This window comes from Vanacampus margaritifer, chromosome 6 (genome assembly GCF_051991255.1).
Source record: "Vanacampus margaritifer isolate UIUO_Vmar chromosome 6, RoL_Vmar_1.0, whole genome shotgun sequence".
NCBI lineage: Eukaryota > Metazoa > Chordata > Actinopteri > Syngnathiformes > Syngnathidae > Vanacampus > Vanacampus margaritifer.
The window spans coordinates 16,066,608-16,084,660 of record NC_135437.1 but is presented as its reverse complement, the minus strand read 5'-3'; the positions used below and the strand labels follow the sequence as shown (position 1 = coordinate 16,084,660).

The 18,053-nt window shown below is 38.5% G+C and overlaps 4 protein-coding genes across 12 annotated transcripts; 1 reads left to right on the top strand and 3 right to left on the bottom strand.

Moving 5' to 3' along the window:
• Positions 1–10: 10 nt before the first annotated feature.
• Positions 11–8,204, bottom strand: samm50 (SAMM50 sorting and assembly machinery component). Of its 2 annotated transcripts, none has more exons than XM_077569395.1 (15): positions 8,033–8,204; positions 7,230–7,340; positions 7,051–7,152; positions 6,880–6,967; positions 6,084–6,190; positions 5,866–5,996; positions 5,100–5,187; positions 4,893–5,021; positions 3,655–3,726; positions 3,500–3,586; positions 3,331–3,401; positions 2,764–2,830; positions 2,520–2,676; positions 368–509; positions 11–173 (listed from the first exon to the last, which is right to left on the bottom strand). In XM_077569395.1, exons 1-15 carry the CDS (start codon positions 8,051–8,053, stop codon positions 128–130), a joined length of 1,419 nt encoding a protein of 472 aa, XP_077425521.1. In that variant the 5' UTR covers positions 8,054–8,204; the 3' UTR covers positions 11–127. The 2 variants fall into 2 exon arrangements, with proteins under 2 accessions (XP_077425521.1, XP_077425522.1); XM_077569396.1 differs by having other exon boundaries at positions 2,520–2,666; positions 2,763–2,830; positions 8,033–8,203.
• A 757-nt stretch (positions 8,205–8,961) lies between these two features.
• efcab10 (EF-hand calcium binding domain 10) lies at positions 8,962–10,592 on the bottom strand. The gene is made up of 4 exons (XM_077569160.1): positions 10,343–10,592; positions 9,839–10,003; positions 9,672–9,762; positions 8,962–9,589 (listed from the first exon to the last, which is right to left on the bottom strand). Exons 1-4 carry the CDS (start codon positions 10,455–10,457, stop codon positions 9,544–9,546), a joined length of 417 nt encoding a protein of 138 aa, XP_077425286.1. The 5' UTR covers positions 10,458–10,592; the 3' UTR covers positions 8,962–9,543.
• Positions 10,593–10,667: 75 nt separating this feature from the next.
• Positions 10,668–12,857, bottom strand: uqcc6 (ubiquinol-cytochrome c reductase complex assembly factor 6). 3 transcript variants are annotated; one of them, XM_077569164.1, is made up of 3 exons: positions 12,627–12,857; positions 12,033–12,150; positions 10,668–11,473 (listed from the first exon to the last, which is right to left on the bottom strand). In XM_077569164.1, exons 2-3 carry the CDS (start codon positions 12,138–12,140, stop codon positions 11,360–11,362), a joined length of 222 nt encoding a protein of 73 aa, XP_077425290.1. In that variant the 5' UTR covers positions 12,141–12,150; positions 12,627–12,857; the 3' UTR covers positions 10,668–11,359. The 3 variants fall into 3 exon arrangements, with proteins under 3 accessions (XP_077425290.1, XP_077425289.1, XP_077425288.1); XM_077569163.1 differs by having other exon boundaries at positions 12,033–12,182; positions 12,627–12,851; XM_077569162.1 differs by lacking the exon at positions 12,627–12,857 and adding an exon at positions 12,309–12,609 and having other exon boundaries at positions 12,033–12,182.
• Positions 12,354–17,532, top strand: LOC144054078 (G/T mismatch-specific thymine DNA glycosylase-like). Of its 6 annotated transcripts, XM_077569155.1 has the most exons (11): positions 12,354–12,486; positions 12,847–12,921; positions 13,213–13,284; positions 14,157–14,524; positions 14,652–14,863; positions 15,009–15,078; positions 16,264–16,399; positions 16,515–16,597; positions 16,688–16,782; positions 16,849–17,020; positions 17,120–17,532. In XM_077569155.1, the coding sequence occupies exons 3-11, from the start codon at positions 13,229–13,231 to the stop codon at positions 17,227–17,229; spliced, it is 1,302 nt and encodes a 433-aa protein (XP_077425281.1). In that variant the 5' UTR covers positions 12,354–12,486; positions 12,847–12,921; positions 13,213–13,228; the 3' UTR covers positions 17,230–17,532. The 6 variants fall into 6 exon arrangements, with proteins under 6 accessions (XP_077425281.1, XP_077425284.1, XP_077425282.1 ...); XM_077569158.1 differs by lacking the exon at positions 13,213–13,284 and having other exon boundaries at positions 12,357–12,486; XM_077569156.1 differs by lacking the exon at positions 12,354–12,486 and having other exon boundaries at positions 12,700–12,921.
• The last annotated feature ends 521 nt before the right edge of the window (positions 17,533–18,053 follow it).

Here is an 18,053-nt window from a genome sequence, read left to right as displayed (position 1 = left end):
GCAACACTAATTCAGTGCAAACATTTTTATCATTGAAGTGATAAATTGCAAACAAACATCTACTACAAGCAGTCTTCCCTTTCAGCAACATGGCTGTGCCGTTCCTGTTGAACGGCGACTTGTGGCTTCAGAGGAAGCGTATTCCTGCTCCAAACTGGAACCCATCGCATATCCTGGAAGACAGCAGTCAAAGAAAACAACGTCCGATGTATTTTGGTTGAATTTGAACAAGGGTGTGCAGACTTTCACAAAAACAGTAGCTGCACTTCTGTGAAAAGGTACGTCTCATTTAACTGAAAAACAATTATCTACGTTAGGGGCGCTAATGGACATCAAGATGGCATTTGTGAGTCAATAGCATCTTTACCTGTCTCCACTCTGAACTCCCATAGGAATGCAGTAGTTCAGCTCCAGTCTGGCAATGTTGCCCAAACGCAACACAATTCCAAGTCCATATGACCAACGGATGCACTCGGCCAGTTTCTTCAAATGTGCTTGAGGGCCCTCCCCTAAGCATGAGAAACACAAAGCTCTTTATTATTTGTATTATTACAGGTCAATTTAATTTTGATACACAACCTCCTAATACCATATTTTTCAGCATACAGGTCAAACTCTGCTTTTGAAAAAACTGGAATGAGCAAAAAATACCTTCCAGAGTGAAACTGTCGCCATCATAAAATCTTAATGATTATAGGCAATGCTTTAAGAAACACTAACATTCTTTATGTATGTGTAAGTTTAATGACGAGGAGAAATGTAAAAACTAGTTTTTTTTTAGCTTCTTAAACAGCATACAAGTGTGGAAAAAAAGCGGTCTACCTTAAATTTGAGTGATGCCGCATACGGTGAGGCTGGACTCTGTGTACTTCATCTAGCTTACTATACAGTGTTCCATCGTTTCTCGCGGGTGTTATGTTCCAAAAACTACCCGCGATAATGGAAATTAGATATATTTTTTGTTCATTATATATGTTTTTTAGTTTTGGTCTGATTTCTAGTTTATTATAAATCATCAATCAATCATATGTTCTTTTTTTTTTCTTTAGTCATTTTTTCCCTTTAAAAGTTTTTTTTATTTACTTATTATACAGTATATATTTTTCGTTCATACTGTATTTTTTTCATATATGTTTTATTAACATTAACACCTCACCACACAATTTATACATGCACTTTTCTTGATAGGCGTTAACATTTTCTCACATACTGTACCTCTTATACACTCTCAGTGTTCAAACCTTTGTAGATTTTAAAATAATAATAATAAGAATAAAATAGAACTAATATCCCCAAAATGTATTTAATAAACAGAAATATAACGGCGATCGATGTATGTTTTCCTAAAAAAATAAAAATAGTAATTAAAAATACACACACACAACAACAACAAAACAGCTGTTAGAAATTACACTCTTAATTTTAATGATGATGATACGAGACGGAGAAATCCATTTTGACCGGGAGGCTCGGGAACGCATTGCTGCCTGGTGGTCAGGGCCTGCCCGCGTGGGTCTATTCGTCTGGCGGTCTCGGCACGACAAGCTGGTCGGCAGTCGATCCGCAGCGCATACGCAGCTGGTGTAATATGAACAAGCTGCAAATGGAAACAAATCGGCGGAGCGGATCCGCAATGCACACGCATGCGGTGTAATCTAGGGGTGAGCCATGGAGCATTCCTGGGCATGAAATTGGGGAAAACTCTATCTCCAGGTCGGAACGGACGGGCAAGGTCGGAAAGCGACGGGCCATACACCGTTGGAAAGGTCTCATTGAGACGAATTTGCAGATGCCCGTATGTCCCCGGTAGGACGTAGGGCTGGGGAGATACAGCCGGCCAAAAACCTCCAGGACACAGAGGATTTTCAAAAAGTCATGCCGCCGGCGATGGTTCCCATCCCGGGTAAAAATCCTGCGTTTGTCGGGTCCTTTATCTCCGGGCCGCCCTAAGACCTCCAGGACACCGAGGATTTTCAAACGGCCAGGACTGGTTCGGACGGACAATCTTGATTTTAATGAGGAAGATACGAGGCAGGACACGCAAACCTATTTTGACCAGGACTGCATCGCCGCGGTGCCCCCGAAACTCCACTCGAGCGCTCGTGGCCCGCGTGAACCGTGGGGCGGGTGGTCGACGCGTGACGAGGCACAACTGCATGGTTTGTGGCGGACAATCTTAATTTTAACGATGAAGATACGAGGTTGGACGCGTAAAAACATTTTGACCGCGGGACCGAAACGCCGCGGTGCCCCCGAAACTCTGCTCGAGCGCTGTGGCCGGCGCGGGCCTGCGTGAACCGTGGGGCGGGTGGCAGGCAGCGATGGACGGCGCGTGCATACACTGAAAAAAACAACAACAAACAAACCAAAAAGCACGCTGTAAAAAAAAAAAAAGAAAAGCATGCTGTAAAAAATCCGTGAAACAGCGAGGCCGGGAAAGATGAATCCGCGAGAAGCGAGGGAACACTGTATACTAAGCCACAAAAACCCAAAGACAAATCTAAATACAGCTAACCCACCATAGTTGAGGTTACAAAGGTTCCCAGCGTTGAGGAAGAAATGCGTTCGGAAAAGGTCGCCAAAGCCCCCCCTGCCTGGCCGGAAGGGCAGCGGAGTGTAGAGGTGAAGGCCTCCCGCCCAGTAGGCTTCGCCTCCCAGGTAGTCGCCTGTCATACCAGTTTAAAAAAAAAAAAAAAACACAAACGATGAAAATATGCATATAAAATAAGCATCAAAGCTAACAGCGTAGCCAAAAAGCTCACCTTCACTCTGCGGGCCCATGCTGTACATGCTGAAACCACGAATACTGGTGGGGCCGCCCAGATAGAACCTGGAGGGACGACAAAAAAAATTATGAACGAGGGGCTACAAAGAATGTTTAAAAGTGAAAGTCAACCCCCCAAAAACATTTCGACAATAATATATTGTGTTAGTGAGTTAAGCAGCAAAATCCAGCCGTTTTTATCCATCTCAGGGGGCGGACATTTTTTTTTTTTGCCACTTGCTGTCGACTGATGATGACATCACAATTGCTCAGGTCTTAAGGAACAACCAATCACAACCCCGCTTCAGAAAACAGGTGAGCTTTGATTGGTTGTTGCCTGATCCCTGAGCAACTGTGATGTCATCTTCAGTCGACAGCAAGTGGCAAAATGGCCGCCCCCCCCCAAGATGGATAGAAAAAAATGGCTGGATTTTGCTTCATAACTCATATTCCAAAAATGTAATATTAATCAGAATGTCATATTTAGAGTAGTAAGGTCACATATAACATATTATTGTCAGGAAATGTTTAAAGTTGACTTCCACTTTAAGAAAGATAGTTCGTACCTGTCTGCTATGCTTGTCGGCTTGTCACCAATAGGCAGCAGCAAACCGCCCCACAAGGAGGCAGACAGAACCTGTAGAAAAAAAAAATTATTTTTAAATGTTAAGGCGTTGGAGAAGAAATTTCTAAAATAAACTGTGATCATTTGACAATTGCGTGAGTTAATCTCACAGAGTCCCAGAAGAGGCTTTTATTGAGTTGGATTTCAAAGTCTTCCTTCAGGAAACTGGCATCTCCTCCTGTGTAACCGGCAAGCTCCTGCACATCAAATATTCTGTCAATTAATTGATTAAAATGAGCTTGTGCATTCGTGCCTGAAGAAGTACCTGATGGATTTTCAAGAGGGCGCCTTTCCTGGGCAGGATGGAGGAGTTTCTGGTGTCGATGACCATGGCATGCTAAGGGAGAAAAGAAGAAAGTTATCAACCTTGCAGGAACTCTTAAATGCAACACTCAAAAATGAAATGATCTGTGTTTGTGCTTGCGAGCATTCTGATTGATTCAATATTTGCAGGCAATTTAAACTGAACATGTAATCATACCATTCAAAGTAACGACTTGGCTAACTACGTCCTTGATGTAAATGACGACAGATTTATATTTTTTTCTCCACATTATTGTATCCCAGCATCTACAGTTTAAGTGTTAATGACATTTTTAGAGTTGTCACTATCAAATATTTTTAACATCAATTAATCTATCGAATATTCAATCAATTCATCTGATTAATTTAAATTTTGCATTAAAGTGTATTACAAAAAAAGCATTTTTTTCCCCCTGATTACTTTTTACTAACCAGTGATTGGTGGTTATTTTGTACATTGCATTCATATACGGATTTTAAAAAAAAGGGGGATTGATATTGTATACTATGTTACCGGTTCGGTCGTTGTTTATCAAAGTAAAAACAGATGTTTGCAAAAGTCTAATTCTTAATAACTATAGAAGATAATCAGTCTTCTTTAATGAAGGACAACAGAAATCAGTGAACAATTACTGTTGATAGGCTGAAATCATAGGATTTGGACAGTTAAATTGAAAAATGGCTCCAAGATATTACTCGATTATTAAAATAGTTGTCGATTAATTTGATAATTGATTTCTTGTCAATTGATTTAGACAACTCTAGACATTTTTACAAAGAGGTGCATCTTAAGAACTAAGAACGAGATACAAAAGTTCATTTAACTCAAAAAACAGTTTGATTATATTCCACAATGCAGCCATAATTATTAGAGAAAAGTGTTTTAAAAAGCCAATTTCTACATTAAAAAACACCTTGACTGTTTCTTATGTAATACTGTATTCTAACTTTTAGAGATTATTGAGGTGTTTTTTTTTTAATATTATTATTGGCCTTAAGATACACACCAAATGTTTCAGTCTGTGTGTAGTGTATCTAAATAATACATTACATTCCTTTTTTTAATTATACACACTAAAATAAATGAACAAATATATTGTCTTGCTCCTGGTGGGGCATTATAAAAAATAATTGACAAGCAATGTATTAAGATTTTAAAAAATGATGTCATGTGGTAACATGGCCTTAAAGCCTTAATACCGCGAGTGACGATTTGAGGGAATGTCCACTCTCTTCCCGGACAGCGAATGAGGCGGTGCGAGCCAGACATCCCAAATCTCTCCACACGCCTTCCCACTTCAAGGTTTGGTTGGTCTTCCACACGGGGAACTGAGCATGGATGGATGGCATACAGTCAAATTCTTTTCACAACAAAACGGCAACAACGACCACGTAAACGTCATTTACGTTCAGCTCGGCTGAGACGCCTCGATCCGTCTCCCTCAGCGAACTCCACGGAAACTGACCGGTCACTTTGTACGCGTTGAGCGTGATGCTGGATAAAGGAAAAACTGTGAAATGGAAATTCACTTCACGACACAACATTCCGCTCCTATTCCAGAGCCATTAACCCTGGAGAACCCACGAGGTCAAATTTGGCCCCTATAAATTCTGCTACTCAAATAACAAAGACCTTTTCTTTTCTTTTTTTTATACAAATTTAACTTCAAAAGTCCAGAGTGCCACTTCTGACCCCTGCATGGGGCCATCTAGTGGATGAATATTGCACTTACATGAGCCAGAGTGGTGGTGACAAGATGGCTGGCAACATGCTGTTTTGTTGAGCTGGAAATCAATCCAAACAAAACCATCTTCTCAGCAAACAATCAGATGGTAAAATTGTTTTTTTTTTGTTAATCTATTTCATATCATGTTGCAAAATGCCTAGGAGTATGTTTTATATATATATTTTGATGAATTAGCAACTCTGAGCTAGTTCAAAAAACAAGGGTTAAAATTGAAAAAATATTTTGGTGTTCAGTGAACTTATAGCAGTCATTTAATGTATAATTCATAATTTTCCAAAGAACAAAAGGGTTCTTGGCTTCTCCAGGGTTAAAACACAATATTATCAGCTATAGTGTATCAACTGTAGAATCCTGATGCAAGCATTCTCTCATTAGCACCAAGGTATGCCAAAAAGTGATCTAATGAAGGAATCTCCCATTCTTACTTGCGTTCAAAGTTGCCCACTTGAGGTTTGAAAAAGGAAAGACCGTAGGAAGTCTCCTTGGTGCCGTACGAGAATTGAAAGGTGAGCTTCTCGGCCCGGCCAAACACATTGGGCAACTTCATTCCCAGCACCTGCCGTGCAACATTATTATACCATCACTTAGAACGAGTAGTGACACGACTACAATGAAACGGTCTTCTATGCGATTGTGCACTCACCATGCTTCCTTCATTGTTCCCGACCATAGTGTTGTAACTGCCCGTCATTCGCCTCAGCTCGGTGACCTCGAACGTCACGTCGAGGCCGTTGGGAAGAGCGTCATCACCTTAAATATAAAAAAGTAGGTAAAGTTGGATTGGATTGAATGCTGCCTGATTTTTTTCGTCTTGCAAGTCCCCAAGATCACAGTCAAGTTATTTTTCTCAAGGTCTTCTAACCATGTATTTTTGAACAAACATAAGCAATAAATACATCTGTATAATGTTTTTTTTTTTTTAAATGCCAGATTTATTATATGTAAATGTTTTGGTCTAATAAAAAAGGATTATGCTAAAATAAAGGAAATTGCACGGTGAATAAATATGACTTAAGACTTTACAGTGTTTTAGGTGTACACTACGACAACTTCACGGAATTCTACCCAAAAAAGTGTGGCGTAAATATAAGTCAGTGTATGTTTTTTTTTCCGCTCTTTTTTCTCCAGAAAAAAAACAGAAAAAGGAAAAGAAAAAAAAGACAGAGTATGTGATAAATCAGATTACAATAAAAATGGGACTAAATCTGTGCATTTATTGCCTCAACTTTTCATTTTTCGTGAAACTCTTAAGCATTGAACTTATCTATACACTACAGTAAACAAAAAAACAAACAAAAAAAAATTGCAGTCTTTTTGATTAGAAAATTGTATTATTCTACATAGCAATGTCAATTAAAATCGTATTAATTGTTCAGCCCTTATTTTTAAAATTCCCCGAAAATCCATCTCCCAAATTTTTGTCTATTTTGTGCTTGGACCTCTCGAGGTGTCAATAACAACTTCGACTGTGCGGAAGATTCCGAGACGGAGCAGCTTCTGCCTGGCTTCGTGAGATCTTTTCATGACCTGAAACAACAAAGAGCATTCAGGAGTCAGTCACTGGACTGGAATTTCACTTTGCACTTGAAGATTTGCAGGACTGTACATACGTCGATTAAATTTTTCGCACGGAAAACATCTGAGATCTCATAGGACAGCACGTCCTCCTTGGTCCTCCCGAGTCCGTCTATATGCACCCGCTGGACCACCACCTTTGGACAGAAACATAAGGAAAATTCATTTCACAAGGAACGCTTTGTAGAGTGTTTGGCAACTATGTGGATCTTACATCCTTGTTTTCCAGAATTTCCTGCTTGGGTTCTTGCTCCATATCGGGAGGCTCAATGTCATCGGCGTGAACTCCCAGCTCAGGACCCTGCATGGGCAGAGGGTCCAGGCTCTACAACAACACATTACACAAAGTTAATCAAAGATCTGAGACACACTGTGATTAAAGTTAAATAATTAAATCCATTTACTAAAACCAGCAAGTAAACAAATGCTTTGTGGCTTTATTAGTTGTTGTTTTTTTTACAGTATTTCTGCTGTTGTTACGCAAACTCACTGGACACTCCATTAGTTACGCCTCCACCATCAAGACAATACAAGACTTGCATCAAAATGTTGCCTTTACAATATTACTGTATACTGTATCTGCATTGTCTCACATTGCCTAATCAAATGAATGAACGGAGTGTTATTGTTTATCATGCTGTATTATTACACATCATTATACAGTGCGAGTGTACCTAAGTGTCCAGTGAGTCTACAACACAGTATAGTATATCTCCATTATGTCAAGTTTTTTCAGATAAAAAAAATGTGATGGATACATAATAATCAGTGTCGTGAAAACAGCGAGTTTGTCAGTGTTGTAGGGTGCCTGAAATGCACCGCGTACAAAATGCGATTAAGGTCAGGATGCACAAATATGCGTATTTTGCTCGATAATAAGAGCGGAATTTGCCAGCAATGCCAATGTCTCGTTGAAGGGTGGACGCTGTCACCGAGGGCCTCCCTTTTCTCCTTAGCAGCCGCACACGCCGAGAGGTCAAACGCCGAAACCAGCACGTTTCCGTCGCTTTTTCTTACCCTGGCGTGGACGGTGCCCATGCTGAGATCCAAGCGACGCCGACCCGGTGAAAAACGGTGACAGTTGAGATAGGGAGATAACCTAAGAAAGCAAACCCCCAAGACTAAGCAGAGACAGGAGAAAGGGCTTCACGCAAGGAGGCGGCCATGTCACTTCCGGAATTGGGTTTGGCCACGCCCACCGGAAAGCGGCCTTTGCACATGTACAGGGCAGTACAGTAAAACAAAATGTAGTAATTGACAAAAAGATAAAAAGAAAAACAAGTACATGTAAAAATTAGAAGTATAAATACAGCAACTATTAAAATATATTAATAAAATACAGCAAATATAAAAAGAAATACACTAAATGTAAAAAAAATAAAATAAATACAATCCAGTATAAATAGACTGAATACACAAAAAACAAATAAAATACTTCAAATATACAACACCAAAACAAATAAATAAAATACAAACATTAAATGTATATTCTGCGATTGGCTGGCAACCAGTTCAGGTTGTACCCTGCCCACTGCCCGAAGCGAACTGGGATAGGCTCCATGACCCTTGTGAGGACAAGCGGTTAAGAAAATGAATGGATAGATAAATGTATATTAATGTATTAAAAATGTAACAACTGAATGTTTACATGATATGAACTGTGAATGCCACCAATTCATACCAAAAAAATTGCAACCGAACTAATGTGTTTAAAAAAATCAATTGTTTATTTTTTTAAAAATAAGTAATTTGTTTCAAAGACAAATATGTCTGTCCAATGGATGTGTGAAAATAGGTAGGATTCATATAAGAAAAATATTTACTACTAAAATGTTTCATACCGCATTTCCATACATACGGTAGACCATCCATTGCACTAGTGTTCACTTATTGTTCTGCATCATCAAACTTTTGCTCCAATAATTGCAATTGGCATTTTGCATTGATTGATTTGTGGTAGATACTTTATCAGACTTTATTTCTCATGATCATAGTCTTAGAGCTTTTACATATCTGTAGAATTACACACGAGATAAATGTATGCACCATCTCATGACTTACATGCCGTACACAGATACTTTATATGCTATACAATCACTGCTTGTGGACTTCTGGTTTCATGCATTCTGCATTTTGTTGCCTTGTACTTGTGACATGTGTATTGACAATAATAATCTAATGTAACACAATTTAATATATACTGTATACACTACTCTTTTTTAGCATTAGCAAACAACACCATTGGAGTTTTTAGGTCCATACATAAGTTCCACCAAATATGTTTCCCTTTTTTGTTATTTTATTTATCCATATTTACATTGTTATGAAATCATATCATGCAGTCATATTGGTCTGTTTCAAAACATAAAATAGAACAGAATTGCAAATGTGTCTGAAGATACAAAGAAATGGTCACTCTTAGGTGCTAAAAACACATCTCTGCAAATTGCAAAACACCTACTAGGAATGACAACATCAAGTTGCACATAAACTTAATATTATGGACATTTTAAAATAAGCATTATAATTTAAGGTTGCTTGTATGTCGCTGAGCTTTTCTCCAAGCTTAGCATCCTGTAAAAATAAGAAAATAGGTATTATTATGTTGTTAAAATACCGACTTTTAACAAGCAAATTCTCACACAACCTCTCTTACCCTTCTGTTATGAAAGTATCGTAGGATATTTTATCTTCGTTTACGCCATCAGGACACTCGTTGATGTCTTTCATGCCCAAGGAGATAAGAGCTGTGGGAAAAAAATAAGGCTCTATTAGCAGAAGATAATAAAAAAATATATATATCTTCAGATGGGACATACTCACCCTGTTTATATTGTGCAAAGGTGACATGTCTTTCATTGGCTGGGTCCACTATACCAAACACTGCATCCAGATTGGAATGGCTGAGCAGACTGGGTGCTTTTTCACCACTATCTCGAGCTTGTTTTAGTTGTTTCAGTTTCTCGATGAGAAACTCTTTGGGATCATCTGAATGAAAAGGACAAATCAGTTAGAGTTGCGATGCAATTGAAAAGATACCAAAGACTGATTGATAAAGAGGTTCGGACTAAAATAAATGCAAAGTGGCCAAATTCAGTCAATCTTCATAGTACTTTTCTACATTCACAGTATATTTATACATTTTGTAGACACAAAAAGATGTCTGACAAACGTAGACGAAAAAAAATAATATATAGAACACTGTATTTTAATCAAAAAAATAAACAGTGACATGCTAGTTTAGCTAACTGTGAGGTAAAATTGAGCCGTTTTTTCCTCATAAAGTGCGCTAAAACAACAGGTGTTTGCCACACATAAAGGACTAACCGGGTCTATAAAAGAAGAGCATGCTGGTGAGGTTTTTCATGAGGTCGAAGATTTTGTGTTTTTCCAGATAAGCCGAAGCTTCTTTCTCTCGTTCCGTCGCTACGCTGTCGTCCATTGTTTTTGTTGATGTCGGTTGCTAGGATACCACATCGCCTCAAGGTCCTCTTGCTTGTTACTTTCTTTGTCCGACTTAAAAACATGTATTTATTTCGTATATAAATAAACGTTGCTAGACAAATTCCAAACAAAATTAACACCTCGCTAAGATATATAATATATTCAAAATCATATTTGACACAAACATTCATAACAGGCAACTGCAAAATGCCATTGACTGTTTTTTTATTTTTTAGCCAGAGTACCAGTAGAAAACCTATACAAGCATAAGGTGAACACTTACTGTAGAAATGCCTGAGCTGAGATTCAAACTCTGAACCACAAAACTGTCAGTCAACATGCTCGCTAATTTGCTGTTTACTTACATTTGGCCTTTTAACACTTGTGTGACAGTCAAAAATCAAAAAGTTGTGTCAGCTGTTAGATGTTTCACTGAGTTCTTTTCTCTCTCTCAACATTTTCCTCCAAAAATAGAGGGCTGAAAGGGTCACTTTAAGATTCTTCACCTTTAATTGATTTAATACCATATAGCAAGCAATCAGTGTAGGTAAATATGGAGAGCAATTGTGTACTGTTTTTATATATTTATTTCACCTATAGGTGAAATGGCTGTTTGGAATTAACCAATTACATTCAAACTCATGTTACATGGGAGTTCAGCATACACCTGCCACCATTTAAAATGGAAGATAACACCAAATGAAGTTCAACTGTTCAAGCAGGCTTTTCCTCGCATTTTCACATGCTCCAATCAAATCAAAACAAACACTGATAAGTTAATTTAATGTCCCCACTGCGTTGTCTTCGTCTGAAAATGTCGAAACCAAAGTCTACTATAAGTGTCTATTCCCCTGAGGATATTTTCATTATATAGTTCATTATTCCAATTATATTTCCGTATTAGTCCATCTTGGGTTTTGCTTCCATCTGCTGCTGTGCGACAACTTCTCTGAGTTTGAAGCCGAGTAATTCTGTCTGAAGCTCGCCAGGCTTTGGGGGGACCTCTGGTATACTCTGATGGCAAAGAAAAAATACACACATTTTCAGAAAAAAGGATTATAACAAAGTTATTTTAAACTAAAAAGGAAAACCTTTTCAGCTACACTCTGGTAAATTTAAATGAGATAAGTGAATATGGCTTTGCAAATGTATGATGAAGATAGCGCGCTATACAAGTGCACTCCATTTACCATTTTGATGAAATTGGATTTTTCATGTGTTAGACTATGATGGGTTTTTTGTTGTTTTGTTTTTTTTAATCTTTTTTTTTTTAATCACAAGACGTGAATTGATTTGAATGTCATTTGCTAACATTAACAGTTAACATGATTCGCAAATGAAGATTTTGTGTATGAGTCTATGCTCTATTATTAGCACTAGTCAAAATAAATATACTATATATGAATACCAATCATACTTTTGACAAAAATCAATAACATAAAAAATACATTTTCAACATTTTAAAATTACAATTGAACAAAGTCTCTTAAGGAACCAAGATATTTGTTGTTTACTATTTAAGCCATAGGCAGCGTAAAATCTCATATGACTCCTTTTAATTCAGCCCTCTCACCAAATCAGGCAAGTAGTACTGATGCACCGCCTGTGCCCCTGCAAACATGGCCAACATACTGACTCCATACATCCTCAGGTAACGAGACCACGAGACGCCAGCAGGCATTTCCCCACTCCTTCAACGTGGAACACAATGCACACGTGCAAACTGTGAACAAACACAAACATGTATCATGCCATAAACGTCAACACTGCACATTGCTAATATGACAATATATCTGGCTGTGCTGATCACGTTTTAAGAAAGAGGTCCCTCACACACCCGCAGTTTTACCTTTTAAATACAGATCTTGCTAGATGTTTGCACTATTACACGTGTAAAAGCTGATTTAAACCCAATTCCCAAGCATCGGTCATTTGGGACACAGACTACACGAAGCCAGTAGTAGAAAGTCACAACAACACGCAAGAGAATCCACTCTGCTTGAGTTTACAAATAGTGCAAATACAACGTAAGTGTTTACCGCTGCTCAAACTTTTATTTACTGTAATAATTAGTATAATTTTTGTTTGACGTTTAACACGTTAAGTTTTCACATTAATTGGTAAAGTTAAAATGGACAGCTCATTTTATACGAAGTGGTGTACTTACCTGTGTTATCTTTGGTCGCCTTCTTCTTCGGTGACCAAATATGTAGAAGGCAGCGTGACTACTACAATCCCCAAACGCGCATAAACGACAGAATATTGCTTATTTAATTGTGCAAAAAATATGTTTATAGTGGTGTTAGCTTTTATAGAATTGCAGTTTAAGAGGCTACATCAGCGCTGTTCCTTGCTTTTACTAACTCAGGTCGCCTTTTGTCCAATAGGTGGCGGTAATGTGTATAATACATCTTTTCCACGAAGAAGAAGAACAAAGTGCATCTTCCGACCGATAGGTGGCGGTAAGCGAACGCGTCGCAAAGTTTAAATGCTCTTTGTTTTGGAATCGCTTCCCTGCCCCCTCGTCTCCAAATCCGAAGCCTAAAAATGTATGACAGGTATGTCAGCTTTGGCATATATCTGATTGTTTTATCCCACAAGAAGTATATTATTTAAAATTGTCTGTTAAACGTAACGTAGAGCGACAAGTGCCATTGTCCGTCTATGGTTCCTGATTTACACAGCTTCGTTGTTCTCACGCTAAAGCTAACAATTGTCATTGCAAACCAATGAATGTTGATGTTTTTGTGAAGTAAATCAACAGTTAATATGGAGGAAAACGAGTTTACACCATTGACGGTGTCTACGGATTATTTCCAGCAGTGGTGAGTTGTTGTCGCTGGAAGTGGATGCTCTCCGAGGAATGCACTCATCATCTCGGCTTGTCTTTTTTTTTTCTTTTTAAAATCATTTTCGTGAATGCAATGTGTAATCTACAGGCTAAATTATTCACAAAGACATGCAGCTGTATTTTACGTAAACATAGTATACAACAACATTTTTTTTTAGCAATTCCATAGTTTTTTTTTTAATTAATATTATTTTATTTTGCATGTTGGTTGGTATAGCTATGTGCACTAGCTACTCACAAAAAGTTAGAGATGTTCGACATTTGGGTGACATTGCAGGATGTAATAACTTAATTTGACCTCTTAAACTGTTGTCCAGCTTTTCAAAGTTTCAGTACTTTTTACAAAACCTCACCCAAAAAAAATACAGGGAGACTGGAAGAGTCACGGAAAGAAATAGAAGTGAATGTTTTCATGAATCAGATTAGACCTGTTAAAAAATGTGGTGTTGAGCTCCTTGTCAGAGTGCAAAAAGTACTGATGCTATACAGTTGGACACGTGCATTCAAAAGTTTAATGAAGGACAAATTAAGTTGAGCTATAAAAGGGTAGTGTCCGTTTTAGTTGCATTCTGAATTTTCACTCCAGAGTCCAATTTCCCAAACTTTTGGAGTAGTCTGAGGAATCTTTGCAAGTTTAAGTGTTGTGCATTTGTCAAATGTCTTCTTTGACCACCAGATATAAATTCCTATCATACTTTAATGGAAACTTCTTTGAGCAAAATTAAGTTCAATGAACTAGTATACTCTTTGTCCTTATGTACTTTATGTTGGGTGGCAAGGATATCGACTAATTGCTCAAATGGCTTCCCGTGCTCTTCCTCCTCTTCTTCCTCTTCTCTTTCCAAGGTACCAATCGAGCCAGCAACACCCCGAGGTGCAACATGTGATGTCGCACCACAACCACTACAGCGAGGGCCTCAGGGACGAGCCCGTCATGACCGAACTGTCGGTGCACGGGGAACAGCCGCTCTACCAGGAGCAGTTTTATCAGAACTACTCCCATTTCCAGGAGCCCGTCTACCAGCAGGAGCAGCAGCAGGAGCAGCATCCTGCTTACCTACAGGAACAACAACAATATACAGTTCAACAACAACAACAACAGCAGCAGCCTCAGTATGAACATGCAATACAGCAACAACCTCAGTATCAACATACAACACAGCGAGAGGAGCTAAATGTTCACCACCAACCTCCACCTGCTACTCCAACTCAAGGTAAATGAAATGTACTTTGTACCCCCCACCCACAAGCGCTATAGAAAATGGATGTAGGAACCACTTTCCACATTGTGCCAGCCACCTATTTGTACACAAGTTAAAAAAATAACTTATTTTCTCTTAGCGGTCACGCCGGTGAAGAAAAAGCGAGGCCGGCCGCCCAAGAACCAGAGCGAACGAGGAGGGGGAACGGTGAAAGAGGAAGAGGAGGATGCGAGCGAGGCGGCGGCAAAGAAGGCCAAAAGGACGCTGAACCGCTTCAACGGCATGTCAGTGGCTGAGGTTATGGCCAAAACGCTGCCTGACGTTATTACCTACAATCTTGACATTTTGATCGTGAGTTATAAAGAGCATACAGTATATACGAATTCCTCACTCATAACAAGTGCACAATTCTCAGAAGACGTCGGGTTTTTGTCTGAAGAGCGTGGGGTGTCCTCTGGATCTGTTTTCGTGGTAACCGCCTCATATTTCTCCTCAGATTGGAATTAACCCGGGACTGATGTCGGCCTACAAAGGGCATCACTACCCCAACCCTGGCAACCATTTCTGTATGGTGACTTTTCATTACTGAACTATTGTTTATTAATAGAATAGTTTACAAACTTAAAAGTGAATTGAAGTCAAAAATGTTCTTTCAAAATGTTCTAAGTGCCCCCACTAGTCTAAGCACAGTATTTTGATTAGTCATCCATCTCAGGAGGCGGCCATTTTGCCACTTGCTGAAATCTGAAAATCACATCAAAGCCTTGGAACTCAGCTCAGAAAGCAGGTGATCAGTGATTGGTTATTACCTGCGCTCTTCGGCACTGTGATGTCATTTTCAGTCAACAGCAAGTGGCAGTGTAAAGCAAAATGGCCGCCCCCTCCTGAGATGGATACAAACAGGTGGATTTTGCTGCTTAATTCATATTCTACAAATGCAATTTTAATCAGAATGCTGTGTTCACACTATGTAAAGATTTGTTTTTCTTGACTTCCCCTTTAAAATGCTTCTGCAACCCATATTTATTTTTGAACTTGTTTTACGCTTTCAAAATTATTATTATTATTTTTTTACAGATTAGGATTATTTTCTTGTCTTTCTTCACCAAATAACTTTTTTTTTTAACTTTTTTTTTTACAATAGTTGTTGGAAAATGAAACACTTTTTGTTTTAACTCAAAAACAAACAAAAAAACATTTAATTTTAATTTGTGTGTAATTGTGATACTTTTCATGTTTAGATTTTGTTATGTTTTATTTTAATTTGCACTTTTGTATGTTATTTTAACTTTTTTATGTTTCATTATAAAATAAATATATTGAAAATTCACGCTGTGCATGAGCATAAAGAAGCATTGTTAAAAAAAAAAAGACGTTTTGTGTTTTTAACTCAAAAACGAAAATCAAGCAACTTTTTTGTCTGATAGTGACCATTTGGTTCACAATTTCAAAGTGACGTTTATTGATTGAAGTCCATTCATTCATCCATTTTCCGAACTTTCCACAAATAATTGTCAACCGGGGCAGGTGCAATAAAGAACATAACAAGACATAAATGCAAATATGCAACTGCTTGACAAGTTACTGACAACTATGTTTAATAAAACTGAATAAGGATTTATTAGTCCTGTAAAGAGGAAACTCATCAAAGTGGACAGTAGCAGCACACGAAATTCCCCAAATATCCTTGTCCGTATTTGCAAAATCAGGCAAATAGAATGATTGAGAATTGTATCCTGCTTTGTCTGCAGGGAAATGTTTGTTTCTGTCTGGTTTCACCGAGCAGCAGCTGAACTTCACGCACGATGAGAGCCTGCCGGAAAAATACGGCATCGGCTTTACAAACATGGTGGAGAGGACCACGCCCGGCAGCAAAGACCTTTCTAGGTGATTATGTCTCATGTTTCAAAAACAAAAGAGGTTAACAGCACTGTAAACACTTTTTAGTTAACACACTTTGTATATAAAAATAAATTCAAGCTTGTCTTGTTTTTCTTCCCAGTAAGGAAATCCGTGAAGGAGGGCGACAGCTGCTAGAAAAGCTGCAAAAATACAAGCCGCGGATAGCGGCTTTTAATGGAAAAGGTACAACTTCAAGTGATGAAAAAAAGGAAAGATGCAGATGGCTTCTATTCTGTCCGTATGACATGAACAATACATCTTTTATCCAATCAGGTATTTATGAAATATTCTGCAAGGAAATCTTTGGCGTGAAGGCCAAGAACCTGGACTTTGGCTTGCAGCCCTACAAGATCCCAGACACGGAAACGGTATGTTCCAAGACCACCACATCCACAAGTGAGAAACCCTCATCAAGAGTGTTTCTTTTGGTCTAGGTGTGCTACTTGATGCCTTCCTCCAGCCCGCGGTGTGCCCAGTTCCCCCGCGCGCAGGACAAAGTTCACTTCTACATCAAGCTGAAGGAGCTGCGAGACCACGTGAAGGGCCCAACGCCCAGCCGTGACGTGCTAGAGACCAACTACTCCTTTGACCTGCTGCAGGCTAAAGGTAAACTATCGCTGCATACAGCAACTCTAGGAGTCCTTCCGTTCATTTTATTGATTTCTTTTTAAATTGATTTGTGTGTGTGTGTGTGTGTGTGTGCAGAAGATGCAAAGAGGATCGCCATCAAAGAGGAGCAGTTGGATCCCGAGTATGAAAGCTGTAGCGGTCAGCATGAGAATGTTAGGCAAAGCAATCCAGGAAACTTTTACTGAAGTGACATTTGAAGGCAATTGCAAGCTGGAATCGGCACACAAGAGGAATCACAGTTTACTGCAGAATTTTAGTGGAATGCACTAAAAAAAAAAAGGACTGTGCTCGACTGTTTGATCCTACTCACTGTGCATGTACTGTACTAGGTGTAATATTTTCCACTATTTATTGCATTTGGTATCATCTTTTTGTTTTTGGTTACTTATTTTTGTACTGTATTTTGAAATAATGGAATTTTATGTGTGAGCATCTGTGTAAACAATTATTTCGACTACGATTTGTATTAAAATCGTAATGAAGACCAATTCTCTGCTTTAGTTGTTTGAGTACTGTAAAATCTACATATGAATGGGAAACCCCGTGTTTAGTCAGATTTTCAATGTTTGAAATTTAGATTCTCAAGATTACTGCAGTTTGCTATTGGTGTATTAATTGGGGGTGTCAGGAAAAACTAAGTTTTTTACAAAAAGCGCAAGTTATAGTTACATAAACTGAACGGGTGGACGAAAGCACAATTTTTCGAATGTAAACTACGTATCATTTAAAAACGATTTAAATGCATCACCGCTCATTTCAGTGAAGATACACGACGTCGCAGCCTTTAGACGTCACAAGCTTTCAGCCAATAGAAAACTCCTTCGGGTTTAAAAGCCGAGTAACTCAAACCAATTGTACAATAGGGGGGTCATTTTAATAGTTTTTATAATCATCTGTGCAAAAATGCTAAAATTCATAAATTAAATTAGTATACATAACTTTAATGAGTATTTAGTCTCGTAAAATAATTTACACAGCGTTGCTTAATCAATTTATTTTGATATCTCCT